This window comes from Mus caroli, unplaced genomic scaffold (genome assembly GCF_978045245.1).
Source record: "Mus caroli unplaced genomic scaffold, Mus_caroli_1 scaffold_6, whole genome shotgun sequence".
Lineage (NCBI taxonomy): Eukaryota > Metazoa > Chordata > Mammalia > Rodentia > Muridae > Mus > Mus caroli.
In genome coordinates this window covers 29,332,029-29,355,303 of record NW_028227261.1, presented here as the reverse complement: position 1 = coordinate 29,355,303, position 23,275 = coordinate 29,332,029, and the positions used below count along the sequence as shown (strand labels likewise).

The 23,275-nt window shown below is 49.0% G+C and overlaps 1 protein-coding gene across 1 annotated transcript in view; it reads left to right on the top strand.

Annotated features, from left to right (window-relative positions):
• The window catches only part of Csmd2 (CUB and Sushi multiple domains 2), a 574,744-nt gene that overhangs the window by 340,893 nt on the left and 210,576 nt on the right, over positions 1-23,275 (top strand). Inside the window, exons 11-13 of the mRNA XM_029476560.1 lie at positions 952-1,055; positions 1,695-1,807; positions 18,004-18,186. Of these exons, the coding sequence (XP_029332420.1) occupies positions 952-1,055; positions 1,695-1,807; positions 18,004-18,186 (400 nt within the window). The remainder of the gene's footprint in view (positions 1-951; positions 1,056-1,694; positions 1,808-18,003; positions 18,187-23,275) is intronic.

Genomic DNA, 23,275 nt, shown 5'->3' with positions numbered 1-23,275 from the left:
AGACAGCCTTCAGAGTGCGGCAGCTGGCACTCTGCTGTCTGTGGACCTGTTGGCCTACAGTTTGTTTTAGAATGTTCCCTCTCTGCTGTAGCTCAGGTGCTGTGCACTGGATACCCTCACAGAGGATCCCCTGTCCCCTGCAGCCTTAAGGTCGGCTGGAAGTCCTTCACAGCCTTCAGAGTTCCCTCAGAGATCTCAGTCATGGGGAACATCCTTCCTCTGTCCACCACAGAGCTCCTCTTTCTCCATGACCCCACCACCACCACTGCTGTACCTATCCCTAGAGTATTAGTGTACTTCTGCCTCAAGCAAAGCAGAGACAGTATGGTATACTGATGACATCCATGTATGGCTGCAACGCTGTTGTGTTAGTGGAAGAACCCACCCCGGCCTCGTATATGGCAGCTGCTTAGTAAATATTTGTGGAAGATGGGACTAAGACAAGCTAATAGAGAGAGAAAAGGATCTTATTGAAATCTCCTTCCAAGAACGTTCATTTCATCAGCAGTTAAACCAACAGAAGGGGATGGAAACAGTTGGGAGAAATGACAGGAAAAGGCTGGGGTGTCTTCTCCAGGCCCCTGTTGACAGGAGAGCTGAGATTCCACATGCAGCCTAATACTGCCACTGAGCCTGAGGGGTTTCTGTCCATGAAAGCATGAAGAACGAGTCCAGTCATCTTGTGGTCTGCCAGCTGTGCCTGGTGGCTCTTTGACAGCTGCCAGAACTGGCCAGATGTGCCGCTAACATCTTCAGAAATATCAGGGAGCCTCAGGGACCATCCAACCTGTGGAGGAATATCTGTGTTCCTCAGGATAGCACAGAAAATGGCAGTGTGTATAGCAGGGTCTCCCCACCCCCAAATCTGGGGATATATTAGGACACAATGAGGCGTCCGCAGACTTCATCACAGCTACTGCCAGGTCCCTAATACTGTGCTCCCTCCTCTAGGTGATCAAACTGGCCTTTGAAGAGTTCGATCTGGAGAGGGGCTATGACACCCTGACAGTCGGGGACGGTGGGCAGGATGGGGACCAGAAGACAGTCCTCTACATGTAAGTGAGATGCCATGTCTGGATGGGAAGTGGGGGATAGAGACCAGCTCATAGAGTCTGCATTGGTCCCCAGACCCAGTGCTATAGGTACAGTGTCCTGTGGTATTTCATGGTGAATGCAATAATCCAGCTACCTTGCTCTGCCCCAGCCTAGGGGAACAGACTTCATAGTAAAGTTACATGAAGTGTTTAGACTGAGCAGTCTTGGGCAAAGTCAAAGGTTCCATGCCTGTATGCCTGGCTCTCCCCTATGACTGTCACCTCACAGTGCCTACTCTAAGTGACTTCTTGAGACAACCAAAGTGTTTTGGGGACCTTAACACATGCTCAGAACTATCTGAGACGTGAGCACCTTCATGGACACAATAAATGCCTTTCCCAGGCTGAGGAAGTCTCACTAAGGGAGCCATGATACCAGGCTGTCCTGTACTTCACTGGGCGGGACCTTTGCTTTGGGGGGACCATTCAGTGCCCTTATACCTAACACAGTAACCCGACAAAGAGCCAAGAAATTTCTCTGTGCTGGGCATGTGGCCTAGCTCCAGATTTAGAACGTGATAGTTCCATAGTGGGCCTGGCTCCTTCATTTCCCTTGGCCCTTGGCATGGGGCAGACTACTAAGGATCTCTTTCCCAACAGCCTGACAGGTACCTCTGTCCCAGACCTCATCGTCAGCACGCACCATCAAATGTGGCTCCTCTTCCAGAGTGACAGCAGTGGCAGCTCCCTGGGATTCAAGGCTTCCTACGAAGGTAACTGCTTTCAAGGAACCTGGCAAGGCTCAGCCAGGAAGGAGGAGACTGAGCTCGTCTGCAAAGGATGAAGCCTGGCTTTAAATTCTGGCCCCTTCTGTGCCTCTCCTCAGACACCTTATTTGACCTCTCTGAGCTCCCACCTCTTTCTTTGTTTAGTGCCTCATGCCCCACTGTGCCAGACAGTCTTGAGGATTGCTTGGGACAGATCAGTTGATGTGCAGGATATCCCAGGCCAGCTGTGGACACGGTTTGCTAATTCATACATGGCAGACTTACAGAGCCTCGTGATTTTAGAAATCTTTACACTGGGGCCACTGGCCTCCCAAGCCACCTTGTGATAAGTGAGTGATTGTGTCAGACACAGAGGACAGGTAGCCACCACTGTGGATGGCCTGGGGAAGAGGCAGACAGGATTCTTCCTTCCTGTCACTAACTGGTGTTAAAGAAATGACATATTCTGGGGTCCCTGTTATCACCGTTCATGAACTCCCAGATATCCTGTGGGTCAAAAGACAGGCCCCAAGAAGAAGGCAGAAGGAGTCATGTTATGAGAGCGTGAACCTTTTCAGGTATCAGACTTAGCCCTTGCCCCCAGGTGGTCCTGTTCTAGTCTGAAGACAGAACAGATATTAATGCAAGATGGCTACCCACGCACGCAGTGGGAATGAGAAAAGGGGATCAGACATCTTTCTGGGGAAGAGGGTTCTAAGTCCTAAGAATGAGCCAGTGGCTGTTAGAGACCCTGGTCAGCACACACAGAAAGAAGTAATGGCTGTTAGAGACCTGGGTCAGCACACACAGAGAAAGGTATGTCTTCAAGGTGGCTCCCATCTCCAATACCTACTTGGTGCACCAAAACTGCTTTTCATACCAGGACCTGTTGTGTTTCTACCCTGGGCACACAAGAGGTGCTGGGCATCCCAAACCAGGAACACAAACCAGGTCCCTTAAAGCAACAACAGTGTGTTCCTACACACATGTGTTCCTGTCTAGAGGTGGTGAATCTGATACCGATGTCAGCAGGACACATTCCCTCTGAGATTCTGATGGTATCCTCTCACATCTAGTAGTGACTAACAGTTCTTGGTATCCCCTAGTTTATAGACACATCTCTCCTATCTCTGCCTCTGTCATCATATACATTTTTGTGTATATGTCTTCTCAAAGGAGTACCAGCAGTGTTGGGTTAGAGTGCCATGCACCTAATGGCATCTGCAAAGACTGTCTCCAAATAAGCTCTCAGTTACAGACGCAGGGATTTAGAACTGCAGTAACTCAATAGCTGTTAGGAGGCTAGTCTGTAATATTAATGCTCACACTACCATGTTAACAGAGTAAAGACAGTCAGTATACCCTTCCCTGCCTGGGAAGCCTGGGTCTAGGGGAGGCAGAGCACTCGACAGGATGCCTGGGTGACCAATGCCAAGTGCAAATCCTTCCTTTGCTAGTTTGCTGCTCTGTGGTGTCCATGGGCTTTCTTTCGGGCTCTATTTCTTCACCCAGAGAAATACAGTTAAATAGCACAGGACAAGCTATAGAGATGATGTGATTTGAGAGAGAGAGAGAGAGAGACAGAGAGACAGAGAGAGACAGAGAAGAGAAGAGAAGAGAAGAGAAGAGAAGAGAAGAGAAGAGAAGAGAAGAGAAGAGAAGAGAAGAGAAGAGAAGAGAAGAGAAGAGAAGAGAGGAAAGAGAAAGAGAAGAGAAAGAGGAGAAAGAAAGAGGAGGAGAGAAAGAAAGAGAGGAGCCCAGCCTGGCCGTTGTAGGCCCATGATCCCAGCTACTCTGGAGGCTGAGGCACACATCACACATTCAAAGCCTATCTGGGCTACAGGTGAATTCTATAACAGCCTAAGCAACTCAGTGAAATCCTGTTTTAAAGTTAAAACCTAAAAAGTTGGGCTGGAGAGATGACTTAGCAGTTAAAGAGTACTCACTGCTCTCCTAGCACCTACGGAGTCTCAAAACCTCCATTAACTCCAGGGCTGGGGGATCTGGCACTGTCCTCCGATCTTGTGCAAACCAGCCATGTATGTGGTACACACACACGTGTGTGCAGACAAACACACACACAAGACAAATTACAAAACAACAACAAAAAGGGAAAATCCATTGAGCTGTGCCCAGTGGCAGAGTATCTACCAGCATGTGAGAGGCCCTGAATTCTACTCTCACTGTTAAGAGTGAGGAACAGGGATGGCTGGAATCAAAGAAGCTAAGAATACCCATAGGAGAGCCCAGGAAGTTATTCCCTGGGGCCACTCTGGACACCTGGGCAGCTGTGTGATGGGAAGAACCCCAGGCAGGCTACACACACAGGATCCTGATCCAGAACCAACTGTCACTCACTAATGAGGAAATGGGAATGGATTTAGATGCACGTTCCACAGCATCCCCTGATTCTAAAATCTTGTTACTGTTCATCAGGAAATGTCTCTGTCCATGGGGAGTAAATGACCCCTGATATGTGCATGTCCTTAATCGGTTCATGCTTGGCCTGAGGTTTGGATAAGACATAAATACCTTGGGCCTAAATGAGATAATAGTAGTTGATAGAACAGTCTGGAACAGGGAGAGCCATTGATTTAAGTAGTACCAGACATTGAAATGATAGATAGATAGATAGATAGATAGATAGATAGATAGATAGATAGATAGACTGATTGATCTCAGGTGCCAGAATGGAACCTAGGCACTTCTTGTGCTTTCTTCAGCCCTGGTCAGCCATTGGAGCTTAGCTGTAGAGGGCTCCAGGTTGGGAGGGATTTAAGGCAATCCCCATGAGAAATGTTTGCGACCCTCTAATGTTTATATGGTGGCTGGGGAGGTGGCCTAGAGAGCACAGTCCAAATATTTGAAGGTTAGTTGCACAGGAAAAGGGAATCAGATCAGTGTGAGGTGACTTTACTGAACAAGAAAGTGGCATGACATTGCTGAGAGCCTACTGTGTGCCAGCAGCCTTGTGGTCCTCATCTCTGGAGCATCTAGCACCACAGACAGACTTGATGCAGCCCCAGGGAGAAGGGGACAGCACTGACATGTTCCTCTTTCTTTTTTGTCTTTGTTGCTGTTTCGTTTCTCCCTGTCCCAACTTCTTCACTCCTTCTAAGCCTACATTCAAGAGAAGATTCATAACTAAATACCAGAAAAACATTACCTCATCTCATGCAATTCTTTCAACACACAGAGGTTAAGTAACCTGGCTGGAGTCACACAGAAGTCCAGGAAGTAGCATTGCTGGGATTTGAGGTCATCTCTCTCTAGCTTCAAAGCACATGGTTTCCCCCTATACTGAAGGCTTCCCAAAGCCACTGAATTTTAATCCCTAATACATTCTTTATGGAAGCCAAAACTTTGCCCCAATCAGGTGGACTGTCTAGCAGAAGCTTGCAGTCCAGGTCACTGGAGGTTGGAGGTGTGTTCATTAGCTCCTATTTCTGTTCCAGTCATTCAGGATTGATTAAACACCTGCTGTGTAGGCCAGTTCAGTGCTGGGCACTTCAGTCATAGCTATGAGCTTCCTGGCTGTGGTTTAAACATAGCTGGGAGGTTGCCTGTCACAGACTAGTGTCATCAGGACTTTCCAGACCCATGACTGATTAGGAAGGACACTCTGTGTCTTTAGGGGCCTCTCCAACCATCCTGGCTGTATCAGGTTGTGTATAGCAGGATCTATCATAATCAAATAGACTCCGGAATTGGATCAGACCTGATGAATGTCAGCATGGTTCCTGAACCATAATCCCAGGCACGCCATGTGGTCTCTATGAGCTTCCGTTTTCCCACTCACATAACAGCTAACAATGGGGGCCTCAGAGCTGCTCTGACAGAGAAATGATATCATGCCAGAATATCCCTGGCATGATGTCTGCCACCAAGACGGTGCCTTCCTCTTAGAGTCCCCACTGTTGTCTCCACTGGTGTCCCTCAGGTTCTTGCCTCTGGCCCAGACCTGGATGTACCTCTTATGGCCCTTGTTTGCTCCCAGATCCTGGTTTTAGGACCCGCTTCATCCACACCCCCTTGCTCTCCAGGCTGGATAGAAACCAGCAAGGCTCCTGGTGGTCAAAGGTCCAATACCAGGTGTTGGAGTTTTCACTGTTATGGCAGAGCAACTGACATAAAGCACGTCCAGAAGAAGGATAGTTTCTGAGGATTCAGTGCCCAGGTCTCCGCTAATGCCATACTTGAGGAAGGCAGAACCCTGTGGGCATGGGAGGGTGTAGCCAAGACAGCTCATTTCACAGTGGACAGAAATCATGGAGTCTGGGAGAGCCCAGGAATAAACTGTCCTTGTGGGCTCACCTCTGACTCTATTTCCTCCACTAAGCAACACCTCCCAAGCCTTCCAATACCTTCCGAAGGGTCCCAAGGGGCCAGGGACCCTTCAATGATTGAGCCTTAAAGGAGGGGCACAGAGGGGCAGAAACCCAGTCACAGAATGCCACGGGGCATTATGGAGCTTTTGAACTTGGTCCAGTCAGCTGGACCACCTTTTCCTCCATCCCTGGTCTCTGCCTGTGTGATGTATCTGAGGACTGAGACCCATCTATTTTACACCTCTGCTGATATCAAAAGATGGTAAATTGAGCCCCCTGATGTGACTACACTGCCAGATCCTGGTCCAGCACATGCTGCTATCCCTTCCCACTGGCTTCATGGCTCCCTGTTGCTGCCTCTTAGGGTCTGTCCTCGCAATTGGTCACACCAACTCCCCAGCTTTAACTTGAAGCTAAACCCTGCCAGCTGCCCATCTGTTCCGGCTTGCAACTCTGTTGTTGCTCATGTTGCTGGCTTCCCCTCTGACACCTCAAACCAACCCTCTCAGGCTAGTCAGCCAAGGTCCCCAGAACAAAGTGGCACAGAGCAGCTGGCTGGACCACTGGGTGGATATGCTTTCTAATAGAAGTGGATGGTCCGGGTTTTACACAACTTAGTGTCTAGTGAGTGCTCTCTTCTGGCTCTCAGGCAGCCACCTTGTCCACATGTCCTCATGCAGCTTTTCTTTGGAGAAACCATGAGCTCTCTTCTGTAAAGACAGAAGTCCCATTAGGCCAGCCCCCTCTTCTGTCCTCATTCAACTTTAAGGACTTCCACAGAGCTCCACCTTTAAGAACCATCACCCTGGAAGCTGAAGTTATCGGTATACCAATTGGGGAGCATGAGTGCTCGGGTCATAGTATCACCCCCAAAGTAGGTTCCCCCATCTCCACCCTTCCTCCCATCCCCCATATCTCATCTATGCCCCAGTGTTGGTGGACATCAGCATCACCAGACCTCACCTCAGTCTCCTCAGTTCCCAGATTCCTGCAGTTCTCCCTTGACTGCATCCCCCCTCTCACCACCATGATCCAGCCCTCCATCTTCCTTTTACCGACTCTCTGACGGCACAGGCCTCCCACCCAGCACTCTTCCCTCCCCATCTGCCACATGGCACACGGTGATCTTCCAGACTCCAAGTCTGGCATCGCGTTCTCCTACTTGAAGAAAAAACAAAAAAACAAAAAACAAAAACCAGCCTTTAGTGACAGCTTCCCGGCTTCTCGTTGACTTCAGTAAGAAGTCTTGCACACAGCATGTGAAACTCTGCATAAGTATTCCTAGACCACATTCTGGCTCCTGTGAGTCCACTCAAGACAGAGGCATCTAGAACACGTGCTCAGAAAAGCTTTGGAGACTTCAGTTCTAATGACTTTACCCAGGCACATTCGGATGCCCTCTTTGAACCTTCTGGTTTCCTCTTCTTCCCCCTTACCACACGGTGCACAGGCGCCAAGCATCAGGCATTCTCCTTGTCCCTTGGGCTTCCAGGTTAGGCAAACCAAACCCAGGTTTCAGTGAGATTCGTCCATGGCCCCTGGGATGAGCCAGTCCCTTCATTGGTGAACCTGAGTTCTCTTGTCCATGGAGAGGCGTGGGTAACTGGTAGGATTGCTAGGGCTCTCAAAGACTTGGTACCCTGAAGCACCCAGTGTGGACCTGACATTTTGGAATCAGTAGATTGAAATCTGCTCTCTCCTCCTTCCTCCTTGGGCCTGTGGCGCTTCCACCCTACATCACTGCTCAAACTGTCCATGTTTATTATATCTGCCTATATGCTAGCCTCCTGCTGATTCAAGCTTCAGAGAAATCCCATGCCACATAGATAATATCTTAGTCTAGTCATGAGAGAATAGCCTTATACGGATGCCCTATGGGGTGACATCAGACATCTGAGTACAGCGGCAACATCTATCTGTTCTACTGAGCCCTCTGGACATAGCTGGCTCCTTTGCTTCATCCCTTAGGGCAGGGGTGCTACTCTGGGGCAGGCAGGCAGCTCTGTAGCCTCCCCACGTTAGGAGTTCCTCCCTACCCCAGGGCTGGAGAATCGTTTGCTGCACAAACATGAGGACCAAGGTTTGGGTTCCCCAGAGCCTACATGAAAGAGCTGGGCATGGTGGGGTACAGTCGTAATCCAAAAGCTGGGGGTGAGAAAAGGGGTGGGTCCCCAGGGCATACTGGTCAGGAAGCCTAGCAAAATTAGTCCAAATGAAGGAGAAAGATCCTGCCTCAAAAAGGTGCACAACGGTCTGAGGAACAACACACACGCACACGCACATGCACACGCTACATGAGCATTTATATACACCAGAAGAAAAAGAAGAAATTATCTCCTCCATTGTTAAAAGCTTAATCTCTAGTGGCAAAACTGGAACATTTTTTTTTCCTAATCTGTTTGTCATCCTTCCAGGTTGGGTAGAGGAGGAGGAGGAGGCTCGGGAATATCGGAGCCCTCTGAGCCTCAAAACACAGTCTCCCTCCATGGGGGCGCCAGCTGTGGGAAACCCATTCACAGTTGCGATTGCTTCGCTTCCCAGTAGAACCAGAAATATTTAAGGAACAGGCAATTAGCACTTACCAGAAACATTATAAAATTACACACAACTTGCTAACAAGTTTTCACATCAATCTGGATGTCTCTTTGCTTCCTGACTGGAGCCTGGGATCTGGCAGCTTGATGCTCAATCTGGGAGGTTGACCCAGGGGAGGAGCAAGTAGCCACCCCACCCCCACCCCACCCCCACCCCCCCGCACCTCGCTCCTGAGGATGGAGGTGAAGAGCAGGGAGGATCATTCAGGAAGGATGCCCAGGGACTCGTGACAGAAATGAGATCATCTGTTGACTCATGCCCCTGAGGTCTTATGATGTATTAGAGACACCATTCAGGACACCGAGGCTGTCTCTGCCTTCACCCACTTTGTAGACTGTTTTCACAAGCATGGGGTAAGTGTTAGAAGATGGGGAATCAAACAGAGTGGCCTCTGACCTTGCTTGAGGGCACCGGGGAAATGAATGGAAGTTCTTAGGGGACCTGATGTCAGAAACTCAGACGACTTTGAAGGACACAGAGGAGGGGATGTCAGACTCGCCTGAGAGAAGGGACATGTTGGCTGGGAAAGATGGCTTGTTGAGGGGGTGGGAGACTGGGGAGATGGCTCACTAGGCAAGTGCTGCCCTGCAGTCATGGGGAATCTTAGCTTGGATACCCAGAACCATGTAAAAGCTGGGCACAGTAGCTCATCTATAGCCCCGACAATGAGGAGGCAGAGACAGGTGACTCCCTGCCAATGAGCTAGCCTTACTGAACCAGACAAGGTTGAGTTCAGTGAGAGACCCTGTCTCAGAAAATAAGATAGATAATATCAGGAAGACACCTGATATCAAACTCTGGCCTACACACAAGGGTGTTCATACATGCACAGTTGCACACGTGTTCATGCCCAGGATTACACACAAGCATACCCACAAACATACATGTGAGGATGTACACACACAGAGACAACACACACAAGACATTTCTAAACATTAAAATCTCTACCAAAATCAGTTTTGAGAGTGAGTAGCGAGAAGGTGCCCAGACTGCCTCTGAGGGCAAGGCTCATGTCCCCTTTTCTGGCACCTAACTGAAGAAGGGCACAGGAGCACTTCCTGAAAGAGGCAGCATTGGTCCAGGCTTATAATGAAGCCAAAGGCAATGACTGAGCAGGAACAGCTCCACTCCCTTTAAGGACTCGTTGGCCCTGGTCTCACCCAATGCCAGGTGCCTAGCCAGCTCAGCTTCTCACCTGCTATTTTCAGAATAACCTTACATGTTACCTAGTTCCCCCAAACTCCTCTTTCTGGTACTTAATGACCCTCCTTTGGGCCCTGGCCCCATCAGAAGTGAGATACTTGCATTTCAGAAATGCTACCTGGATATCTAAGACGTTAAATATTGACTAGAGCCGAATACAACACCCAGAGTGTAGATCACCGTGGCAACAGGACACAAAAGGAGCTCCTGTGATGGCCTAATGAGTCTAAGGAGGCCCAGATTGGATGTACTTGGACTGACACTGGAAGATGACTCGGTCTGACAGACAAGCAGGGGGTGTTCATTTTAGAAAGAGCAGACAGCCGGTGCCCAGTTCCTGCGTGGGCAAGCTGGCAGGGCTCTGCAAACAAGAGACCATGATAACAATGAGGAAGTGCCACCTCGTTGCTGAATCTGCGCCACGTTCCAGGCATCTTGGCCGCCAACTTATACACACATAAGCTCGTTCAGTCCTCAGAGTGACTGGTCAATAGAGCTGTTATTACAATTTCCATTTTATGCAAAACAAAATCTAAAGGTCAGAAAGGACTGGCAGTGTGGTCTGGGGAGTTAGATGGTTCGGTGGTTAAAGCTCTTGCCGGGCAAGCATTAGGACCCGAGTTCAGATTCCAGAACCCACACAAAGCTGGACACAGCAGCACTTGTCTGTGATCCAAGCATCTCTCTGGCAAGATAGGAGGCATAAACAAAAGAATTTCTGGAAGCTCACAGGTCCGCAAGTCTGACATCTAGAAGAGACAAAGAAACTGTTTCAAACAAGTTGGGAGGCAAGGACCAAAACCCAGGCTTGTCCTGTGACTTCACACCATGTTCCATGCCATGCACATCCCCACACAAACACACACGAACACACCGATTTTTTTTATAATAACAATGTGATCCAGGCCTAATACATAGTATCAAAACCAGGATTCAGGTTGAGTATGCTGTGGTCTCACAGCCATCATGACATCACGTCACATCCCAACAGGCCACTCTGCTTCCTGATACACCAACTCCAAGGTGGGTGCTGGCCAAAGATGAGACCATGGGGAAGGGGGAGACAGAAGCTCTACCTAAGCAGGAGGTGGAGGTTTAACCTGAAGACTTTAGGAAGCTGTGGGGAAACTGAGCAAGAGACAGTATGACCTAATAGTAAGTTTTTGTTGTTGTTGTTGTTCTTTGTTTTTGGTTTTTCGAGACAGAGTTTCTCTGTGTAGCCTTGGCTGTCCTGGAACTCACTTTGTAGACCAGGCTGGCCTCAAACTCAGAAATCCGCCTGCCTCTGCCTCCCGAGTGCTGGGATTAAAGGCATGTGCCACCATGCCCGGCTTAATAGTAAGTTTTTAATGATCTTATACCATATCAAAGAATATGGTGTAGAGCAGAGAGGTAGAGAGCCACCAGCTGCCATCCCAGTTGGGATACTATGAAGCCTGAGTTAAGACAGAAGAATTGGGGAAACAGGGTGTCAGGTTGTTCAGAAGAGCAGCTGAGAAAGGTCCTGCTGGAGTGAGGGGAGGGAAGAGTCTCCACGAAGCCTCCCCAACACATCCCTGACTGAGTTCTCCTAGACAGGGCTCAGAGGTCAGGCAGCTCTGGGTCTTCAGTGCTCACTCAGCCTGGCATTTGGCACAGTAAACACCTGGTCTACCTTGTGCATTGCACCAAACATCGGCTGTGCTCTAGCAGAGATCGACGATGCCCGAGCAATCCAGGTCTGCTTCCATAAAGCTTTTCCTCCAGGATGGGCCAACAAGAAGCAAGGAGACCATGGAGCTGGTACAAGGAAGGTTGTCACATTGAGGGCTTAGCTTATCCCTGATGCCCAAGAAGGTGGTAGATGCCAAGTGGGGATTATTGGCGGCCCCCTTTCCCACAGTAATGTCCCCAGCATCCAGGACATTAACCAGCAGAATACACAGAAGACTACAAGCTGCGAGGGATATTTGGTGCCATGAAGGGAAAGAGCAGCAGGTTGAGAGAAAAAGTAGGCGGGTGACATTTAAGGTGAGGCTGAGGCAAGTGTCTTGGAGGAGGTGACCTGGGGTGGTCATATGAAAAGCAGGAGAGAAAGTTCTACCTTGGGTTGAGGCCCCACAAAGAGATAAAGCAGCAGACACAGCAACGCTGTCTGGACGGGCAGCAGAGAGCGGTCCAGATTGAGCCCCCCAACCCCCACCCCGGCTCCCTCCAAGTGGTTTCCCTTCCCAGAGCACATCAAAGGCCTCAGAATACAGAGAGAACACACGATGCCATCCCTTCTGTGCAGACATTGTCATAAAAGAGGATTCCAATTTAGTGTCCAAAATTGAAAAGCCCATGAAAGACGGGGCAAAACCTGAGAGTCTAGCACAAATGACAGGGCTAACACAAGCAAACAGGAGGGAAGCAAAGACAACAAGGCCAGTCCCCTCCCCACACGCAGACATCTGAGGCCCCCTGGCTTGCTCTCAGTGGGCCAAAGGATCAGGGTGGGTATACACTTACAAAGTGAAATTGGGTTAAACCAAATGATGGGGAACTGCAAGGCTGACTTCTTTTCTCCAAGTCAAAATTGCATTGATCTATTTATAATCCTGGGTGCCGACATCAGAGATGGTAGGTGTCTGGCCAGGAGGGGTCTTTACTCCAGGCAGAGGCTCACGGGAAGCCTCTAACAGCAGGCAGAGCCTCCGTTTCTATGCCTCCAGTTCTGTGATGGGCTTGGGGAGAAGACCCAGGACAGAAATCAGCCCCTGCTCCTCTCCCTTAGAAATAGCTCCCCAATTCTCAACCCTACCCTCACTCCTCATCACCCCACCTCCAGATCTGAGCTCTTCAGACAGCTCATCTTCGCTACCTGGCCCTTTGTAAATGCTTCTTTGGACCTGTCTTCCTTGAGGTGAGCACCATCAACCTCCTCCTCCCCCTTCCCCTCCTTCTCCTCCTCCTTCTCCTCCTCCTCCTCCTCTTCCTCTTCCTCTTCCTCCTCAGGACTAACAGCTCCTTCCCTCACATTGGAGGAGGCACCTGAGGTCCATTTTCCTCTATGCTGCGTGCTCTTCTCCTTGGGCGCCACACACTCTCCAGCCCCCTGCTTCCTCCTCATCACTGCCCCCTGTTCTCTGCTTACCACATGTTTTGCCACCTCCTTGTCTCTCACACCTCAGTCTTCTCACTTCATCTCAGGTATGGATCCATTCTCCAGCTCTGCTGGAATCCAGGGCCATGCCACCTGCTCTGGGACATTTTGTCTGTTGGCGCTTTCTCTTATCAGCCAGCCTTGTTCCCATTGGTTATCTTTCCCTTGGACTCACTATCTCCGCCCTTAGCTCTCACCCTCATCCTTTCCATCCTTACCCCATACCCTTGTAACAAAATAGGATTCCATTTTAGTATCAGAAATCGAAAAGCCCAAGAAGATGTGGCAAGGTGGGGTGGAGGTTGTAACCCTGGCTACCTCTCAGCCACTGCTGTGCCAGAAGTGTCAGCTCCTTTGCTTCACTGGTTACATGGCTAACACACAGTCAAGTCCACCATCTCTTTCGGGTCTATGTGAGCAAGGCAGGCAGTGCTGCCAGATAACAGATCCATGGCTGTCCACTGAGCTTCAGTCTCCTGTTCTCTAGAGAGACAGCTTTAAAAGCTTTAAAAGGACTTGTCAGTATCCAGTCTTGCTTCCCATGACAATTACCTCACTTTTGACAAAGACCTTGGACCTCCTACTCCACCTGAAAACTCATTGCCATACTGTCCTCATTCACACCTGTCAGTGACAAGTCTCTGCCCTGGTCACTAAGGCCAGCCAACCAGTATCCACAGGGTTTCTGCTGCTTCTCCCTCTGGAGCCTCCCACTGCCCTTCCCTGCTCTCCATAGACTCTGAGCCATTCGGTCTCCATCAACATCCCCTGCCTCCCTCTCATTCTTCCCAGATATTAAACTATGGCCAAGCTCATTCCATCTTTAGAATATCCTAAGCACCATCCAAAGGTGGCTACCTAAGAGTTATGACCTGATCTTTTTCCTCTCGGCTAAAAAAAAAAATGCTTTTTTTGAAAGTTCTCTGTTTCTTCTATTGTGCCATCTTCCCTTCCCACTAGGCACATGGTATCTCATGATACTGGTCCTCACAGCATCCACAATGGTCACTCTTTAGTCCTCTGCTTTCAGCCCCACTCTTAATTTTCCTGTCTATTGATCTCCTTAGCTCTGTGAAATCCCCCCCAACTTGCCTTGGGAGATTCTACTCTACTACTGCTCCCCCAAAGCGACATCTCTTCTCACCTTGCTTGGTTGGTCTCATACTTCTGGCTCATGCACAAGTTACATTTTCAAATTCTGTACTTCTGCCCTATACTTGATCTAGGTAACTGTTCCTTAGTGGAAATTCCTCAAAACACAGCATGCCTTTGTGAACCTTCATGCGGTCTCCTGCTTCCTGAGTTCTTGTCTGAGTACGCCCTTGTGGTCAGGCCAAAACTGCAGGTATGGTAGACCTTGGCCCCTCCCTTACTCCTATATCCTTATTCTTTGGGACAGCTGGTGGCTTCTTCAGAGTCCTCACATCTTCCTGGTTCTCTCCATCCCCTCTGCCTAGACCCAGTGTGTGATACCATCAGAACATCTCCCAACAACAGAGGCTCCACAGAAGCAAGGCATCTATCCTCCCTGGTCCAAACTGCATTTTCTACCACCCATACTAAACTGACAGTCCCAATATTTATTAAGTGAACAAATATGAACGCTCTCCTAGCCTCTAGCCAGCTACTCTTAGACCATTCCCTAGACAGGAGCCAGAGTGAGCTCCCACATATACAAGTATGTCCTCCCAAGTAAAGTAGGGTCCTTTATCAGCTTCCATTACTGAGTATCGAAAGTCCAGTCTTGCTCATAGATCGAGCAGGCCCTTGTCTTACCTGTTACATGGGCTGGTCTTGCCGATCAGAGCAGTCCCCAGCCTCATCCCTATCCACCTTTCAGTAGGCAGGAACATGGGAAGTGGTGATACCTGAAGCCAGCCCCCTGCCTGTGGGAATCAGATCCACCACTTTCGAGCTCTGTGACCTTTTGTAGTCTTTGTGCCGTGTATCTTTGTGCCGGTTCCCCCTCCTGTAAAATGGGGAGGAAATAGTATCTTCTATTAGAGATTCTGTAAGGGTGACATGAGTTAATCTATAACATGCTCACAGCGGCCAGGGGCTGGAGTCAGTATGCAGAGTGCTAATTCCATAAATGAAAGGTGGTTGTGGTAGCACTGACTCAGCAGGTTGTTCACAGACATACTGCAGACCACTGTACAATCCTGCATCTGGGACTTGGTTTCTTCCCTTCACCCCGGGAGCCCTGCCCCTTCATCTCACCGCCAAGCCTTTGACCACTGTCTCCTCTGTGGTCTTAGGCCTCAGCACAAAGCATATCTTCTCAAAGAAGTGTTCTCTGGCCCAGGGCTGGGATTCCATGAGGTGGGCAAGATGCTCACTCTAGGCACACGATTTGAGAGTGGGGCCCCAACTCAACTTTTAAGATAAATAGCATATAAGACAATATTTTTAAAATCAAGACTAACTGAAAAAAAGTCATGGCTTTAAATAAAAAAACGTGTTTTAATTGAAGACAAGCCGAGATGCCAGGATGAGGGTAAGAGGGGAGATAAGCCGTCCAAGTACAAGGCTGGCATCAGTATTGGTTTTAAATGGTACATATGTTAATTATGATCTTCTTAAAGAGACACTATAACATGTTACGATTGAGCTGTCAACAGAATAATAATAATGAAAAGAATTTGTCTTACGGAGTCCTGGAGGCACTAAACACTTTGTGTGCCTTGCTCTCAGCATCCTGTCTTCAGCTGAGACCCCATGTCATAGACCATGTTTCCTCCTCTGGATGTTCCAAGTTGACAAATGATTTCTATCTCCAGTGTCTGGCATAGGCCCCAGCACACAGAAGACACTTAGTGTATACCTGCTCTTTCCTTGCTGATAGGGAGAAATTAGCCAGGTGTGGTTATGTGGAAAGAGAATTGACTACAGAGTGGGGACCGAGAAGACCATCCCCATCCCAAAACGCATGCTCTCTTGAGCCAGTCAGAGCCTCAGACAAGCTGAAGGCAGTCACTCGGGCAGATGTACCCTACTCTTATATTTTGTATGGCGGGGCCTCACTAGGGAACCTTAAATACGGGCTCTGTCTTCCCATGCCAGGCAATGTTTACTATCATTGCCCTGACAGTTCTTGCATCCCAGAGAACATGTTTGGGGACACTGGCAGAAGGTGGGTTCTGATGTTTATTTCTTCAGATCCCTTTATCACATGGGGCCTTTCTTCCTGTCCTTTAAATGACTGGAGTTCTAGAATCTGAAGCAACCCCTTCCTTGGATGATTTGGTGTGGCCCCATCCCTGTCCCTTAGCATACACAAAGCCAGCTGCAAAGGAACCTGAATATGTAAATTCAGCCAGTGTGTTTGTGTGCGTGTGCGTGTGCACAAGCATGCGTGCACACATACGAGAGCTGATTTGTACTGGAGATTGCTCGGCGCTTGCACATGGTCATGCTGACCCCTACATTCTGGGATCCCTACTGCTTGACTTGGAACACACAACTTGGAATGAGCTCCTCACACAGCATGCTTTGTCCTGGCTGCTCTCAGCAGAGAGCAAGAGACTTGGGGGATAGTGTGAACGTGACCATCAGGAGCCTGCGCATCAGTGACTGAGCCTTTGTGGTCAGTTCAGAGAAACAGCTCAGCTCCTAGCAAGAAAGCTTTTTCAGAATCACACAGTGACTTCTGGAGACCTTGGCTCCTGACCACTCATAATGACATCCACTGAAAAGACAGGGTCCCTTCTGCCTGAGAGTCCTGGAAAGCTTCCCAACACTCCCCTCTCGGAGAATCTACAACCTGCTCTCCCAAACCACAGGCCTCTCTTAGTCTTCTTTCACCACCAGACATTTTCTCAATGACTTCCTGTCTCCTTGTAGGCCATTTTCCTCCTTAGACGGAGCTTCTCCTCCAACCCCAGCCCCCTCTCTCCCTCTCATAGCACAGAGCTGGGCAAAGGGTAACTCAAGAACCCCTAAAGTTGCAGCCAGGACAGACTCCTTGCCTGAAGCACCTGGGTCCTGGCTGACTCATGGGGAGTGGGGTGGGGGGCCCTAAGCTGCTGAGATCCACCAGGCTGTACTGTCTCATTCCCCACCCCACCCCCCAAGGCTGACTCAAACTTCAAGTGTACTTAATGAGTCGTTTGTTTCTTTTTATCCACTACTGTTTCAAATTGAATCTACCAAAAAGTTTTTTGAAAGGCTTCTGTGTCAGAAGGAAACCAGTATTGATTCCCATTTACTCTGGCTTGCAAGGAAGGCAGGCAGCACAGGACCACTGCTTCTTGCCTGAGCTCATGACACGGGTGGATGGGCCATTCTTCAAATCTCTCCAGCAGTGTTCACAAGTCAGATGCAAAGTGCAACCCAGGCAGGATGTCAGCAAACTTTGGGACGTATTAGCTCCCGGGACAGGTCTAATGCAGAATAGAATTAAAGACTGAAAGGTTTATTTTGTTTTATTATATCAGGGGGACAGTGCCCACCTTGCTGGGGCTCCGGCCATGGCAATGGGGCTTGAGACCTGGCTTGCCCACATCTCTGACACAGCAAGAGGCTAAGAGCTCAGGCCAAGTAGAACCAGAAGCAGATATCCCTCAAGGCTCTCTCTCAGCAACCCACTTCTGTTAACCAGGTTACTGTCCCAGAAGCTTCACAACCTCTCAAAACAGTACTACCAGATGGGGACTCCCGAGTGCTCAAACACATGAGCCTGTGAGGGAGGTTTCACATGCAAGACTGTAACACCCATCTTTCATGGACGAAGATATCCAAGTCTCTGAGATATAGCATGTGAACAGAGAGTCATGGGCATATTATAACTGAAGGCCCTATTGTCCTAGGGACACTGTCCTACCGAATTTATGAATCCCACGTTCTAACTCATTGTAGGATAGCAACAGAGCACACAGTGGGGAACACATGTTGTCAGGACAGATGTAACGTCACCTTCTCTGTCTCTTGTTTTCTGTCTTCTTGTCTTTCAGAGATCGAACAGGGCAGTTGTGGAGACCCTGGCATCCCTGCCTATGGCCAGAGAGAAGGCTCTCGCTTTCGCCATGGTGACACACTCGAGTTTGAATGCCAGCCTGCCTTTGAGCTGGTGGGGCAGAAATCAATCACGTGCCAAAAGAATAACCAGTGGTCGGCTAAGAAGCCAGGCTGTGTGTGTAAGTGAGCAGGGGTGGCCACTGAGGGGACTCCCTGGAGAGGCAAGCTGGATCTGGAGCTAAGGTCCTGTCCTTGTAAACCTACAGTGGGTGTCCACAACTCCATTTGGGGTGGTTTCTCTTGTCCCTAGAAAGGTGACTATCTGGGTCCCCACATCTAATGTAGAGTACAGCTCATGATCTTTGTAGACCTTCTTTGACATAGTGTAACCATCGATGATGACCCTTTAATGCAAGGTAGAGATGGCTGAGCATGGCCCACAGAGGTCAGAGCAAGACATTCCCCCTCACTCTTGTCATCACCGCAACACAATGCTATTGTGGGATGGGCAAGATGTCTCTAAGTTCCTAGGCAATGTACCAGGCTTGGAGTGCTACAGGGATCAGAGGACTTGGGGAGGGGAGTGTTTCCCATGATCACACCATCTCCTGTGGCATTAGAGATAAAGGAGGGCTCCCTCTATCCTTGAGTGGCTGACCTTTTGTGGGGGACAATGGAAGTGAGTGGTCTGTTCTATGGAGATAAGAAGGCAGCCCATCATCTTTCTTGTATGTGTTGGACATACTTTGTGGCACCACAAACATCTCACTGTTTGTTAGTCACAGTGAGATTCTAAGTGCAAGGGGCTGTTGGTGATGGGGGTTGGGAGCAACACAGTTGGTGTCAGGAGGTTCTAGCTTCTCTGGGCTGTCTTATCCTAACCTTCTTAGCCTTCAACACTCAACTCCTCCATCTCTTTCCTTGCATTCTCAGGGGAGGGCACTCTGTCCGACCCTCCAATCTTCCATCCACCATAGTGGACAACTCAGGACCTCTGAATTCTGCATGCTGCAGACTGAGAGTTCTTTGGGGATGCGGGTGGGATCTTGGTGATGAGAATGGCGGGGTGAGTTGGGTCGTACCACAGGGGATTATGCTGCTCAAACTAAAAATAAATTGCTTTGTCTGACAAAGCATTTTCTATGACTGATAAGTTTATGTAAAAATTCTTCAGAGCTTTAAAGATCAAATCATTCTCAGCTCCATATGGACTAGCTCTTAGTGGGGGAAAAAATTAAATTGCATGATATCTGCCCAGGCGTGCTCTCGGTGTAGGTGGGAAACATTGTCTGCCAATGTTGGCCCCATTAAGTACTAGGAACCGTGGCGATATGAGGATCAGGGATAGTTAGCAGGGGCAGCTCAGAATAAGCAACCAAAAGCTCTGTTGACACAGTAGAACCAAGCGAGGCAGAGTGGGGCAGAGCTGCTAGCTGGAGGTCTTAGCTAAGCTAAGAAGGCAAGGCCCAGCTATGAGACTTCCCCCAGGCAGTGTGGAGCTTAATTTTTGAAGTTTATCTTGAGTTTCGTGGGAACAAACTGGGAGGAGCCAAGTGGGAAGGAGATGTATTTATGGGGAGACCCAGCTCCTCGATCCCACTAGCCAAAAAAAAAAAAAAAAAATGTGTTTAGCAAGCAGAAGGCAGGCTGAGGAAGGATAGTGAGAGCCGATAGAGGCCTCCAGGAAGGAGCTTGACCCTGTGCTTCTGAAGAGCAGTTCTAGAACATTTTTCTAGAATCCTCCGGAAGGGCCAAAACCCTTGAATTGCTGGCCAGCAAGCCCCTCATCTCCAGAAGGAGCGTGTCACAAGTAGCTGAGAAGAGGAAGACTGGGCTCTACTGGCAGCAGTGGTTTCAGCTGTGCTCTTTATGATTTGGAGCAAGGATGAAGGACCAGGGCTTGTTAATGAGAACCACAAAGCTGGTACTCTGGGGGTAGCTGTCACGAGATGCTCTCTGGAAAGTTCTGCTATGGAAGGGGACCCCGTGTGTGTCTTCAGGCACCTCTATCAGTTGGCCGTGTCTGCTTCCTTGGGTTTAGAACACAGCTTGAGTCCCAGTAAGATTGGCTTGAGCAGAGGATGGCAGGCAGAACCAGCTCTCCCCACATACACCACAGAGGAAGCCCGTCTTTGTACCTCAGAGTACAAATGTGACATGTTGCTATCTGTCTCCATCGCTGCTCAGTCTCTGGTACTCAACTCATGCTTTCATAGGTCCCAGTCTTGCCCTCAGGGAGCTCACGGTCTAGAAGGGAGAGAACAGTGCTAAAATTACTCAAGATTCCCAATCTAGAAACCCCTCGCTGAACTTCCCAGCTCGAGCAAAACTATCTCTTCTCCGGGAGCCCACTGACCCAATAGGGTAGCCATCTACTCTCACTCCCAGAGGCTTGCATCTCCAGGATCATATTTATAGCAAGAGAACTGTAACACGAGAGCCCCTGTCCCCCTTTGCCCAGTGAATGCTTGGAAACTGGTCTCCAAAATGGGCCATCAGGGCCCAGGTCACACTTTGACACAGAGATACTTCTGCTCCCGACTCTAGATCAAACCCACATCATAGTTTCTGATCAATAGGAAGGGGACAGCGTCTGTAAATGTCTATAAAAATATAAAATAGTTGCCTGTCTGTGTTGTACAGTGTCCTTGCACATACACACAAAAGCGCTTCTGGCTAAAGGCAGCTCATCTAGAGAGTCACCCCCCCCAAGCACACACACACACACACACACACACACACACTAGTCACAGTAAACATCAACACAGCACTTAGCCAAATAATGTGGCTCTCTCTTTCATAGGAGTTAGAAGGGGACCAGGGAAATTCTTTTGATGGCTGAAATGTCTCCGAATGATTGTTCAAAGAAGTGTGAAATGCTGCTCTGTTCTGTGGAAGGATTTCCTTCAGAACAGCTCCGTCCTAGGGAGTTGCCCTGCCAAACCCACACACAGCCACACCATCTTCATGTTGCCCAGTATTTTCTGCAGCAAGCAGTGACTTCAGCATCCCTCACTGGCTTCTGAGACGCCCTCACTGTGGCGGATGCTCAACCAATGACTTTCCCCATCTCGGGTTGCCTCTCATGTTGAAGTGCTCCAACTCAGCATGTAGAGACAGCTCTTTCCCTCTCTTTCTCTTGTCCTCCTCAGTCAGTCCGCCTCTCCAAGGACCACTGCTCCATATCAGCCCAGAGTGGAAGCACTCGCCGTCCGGTCAGCCATGTTGACTGTCTGCCCTGTGCCAAGTGCCAAACGCACAGGTTCAGAGCTGTTCCATTCCATCTCTGCTTTGGGAATTTGCTCACAGTGAGTGTCCTGAAGACAGTACCCTGGAAAGGGAGCCCATCTGCCTTACAGAACCTCTGCTTGTTTTAACTTCATCCTTAGCAGAGATCACAGAGCCTCTTCTAGATGTCATCGGGCAGGGCAGTCAGTGCCATTTTCTAGAGAAACAGTGGGAAGGAAGAGACAACTAATGTGGAGGGGAGGGTGGTTTGCATAGTCCTTGATGCTTTGTTGACAGGCTAGCTGCGCACTTCACACTTCATAAAGAAGGCAGGAAGCCAATTATCAGCCCATTAGCAGCCACTTTCCATGAGGCTGCCCATCAGCCCTCACCAGGGCCTGGCCAGGAGCATATAGAACTCACCCCCTCCTGTCCCTCCCCTCCCCCCGTCTTTTTTTTTTTTCCATAAGAAAGTGTGAATCCTAATTGCTCTGGTCTTAACGTATAGGGTGGGTGTGAAATAAGAAGGTGAGGCCTCCTGGAATGTATGCAGTTCAAAGTATGCATCAATGGCATAGTCTTGAGAGTTCAAGCAGGGAGAATTGAACCCTTGGGTGCTCGGGGAAGATGCTCAGAGGATGCTGGGATGGAGCTTGACTTTGAAGATAAGGAAGAAGGGTACCTCCCCATAGGGTTGCTACAAGAAACAGTCTCTTCCTGGTATCTATCTACCTGTCCTTTCTCCCATTTGTCCCCAAACCCCATCCTACCAGGAGAAAGTACTGCCTAGATTATAGGGCTATCTAGCTACCTTTTCAGCAGCTAGAAGGTTAGTTACAGTTTTCAGGCTCTGGTAATGCTGATACTTTGTCTCAGAGAATTGGGTCTTTAGTAACACGTCTGTCCTCTACCACACTGAATACCACCACCATGGTGCTAGCCAGGACATCCAAAAACCTCTCTAGACACCGGCAGGCACTTTTTGGTGGAAATTAAGATAAAGAGCCATGCTCCAGTCTCAAGAGGTCTCCTGTATTTTTGAGGCTATAGCTAAACTCTGAAGCATCCTGATGATGAGAGAGCATGTGGCAAAGAGGAGGCTGATGGTTTTTAATGTGTCCCGTGTCATTGGGAAGATGTGAATCTTCGCTATAATGTTTGCAGAGCATTTCTTCCCTCTGACTATAGATGAAAGAAAAAAAAAAAAAAAACAAGTTCAAGGGGATAGAAGTACTAACTCAGGCTATGCAGCCATCACCCGATAGGAGAGAATAGGAGACATTCATTGACAGAGCAGTAAACAGAAACCAGATTTCCCCTCCCAAGTCCTGTATGTTTTCCATCACAGCAGATTCTCTGAATCTGAGGGCTCAACTGAGAAGCAGAGTCAAAGAAAGAACACTTAGGATCAGGTACTGAGCTGGAGTGTGGAAGCATCCTGTTGGCTGGGTTTCCCAGGGAGTTAAATACAGCTCTCAGGAGGGCAGCATATCCTAGAAGGGTAGGTCCAGGACTCTCAGGGAAATGTGCCATACTCTGGTAAGGAACCCTGTGCCTCACCTCCTCTTCTTCTCATCCCTTCTGTCCATCCCCTCTCTATCCATCTTCACTTACAGAACAGCTCTCTGTGTACAAACTCAGTGGCCAGGGATGGTCTGTCTGTTCCCCGTTGTATTATAAACTGGAGTACTGGGGTGCGTGTGGGGGACCCCGTGGGAGTACCCTGCTCCCGCTAAAGGGTGACTTGTGCCCATACCACATGCTACAACTCTAATATCCAGAAGCACTCACAGCTCAAGGAGCAACACCCAATACAGAATTTGGGTCTATTCTAGAATTTTTAAAGTTTATGTAAATAGGATGATTTAAATACAGTTTTCAGAATTTAAATCAAATGTTCTCACTCTCCCTCCCCTAAGTGACAAGTAGTTTCACACTGATCCATCCTTCTTTTCTGCTGAAGTTCGACTCCTCTTCCCACCCGCACGTAATCCAGGTCACACTGGGTATACCATTTTGCATGCTGTGTTTCAAACCCCA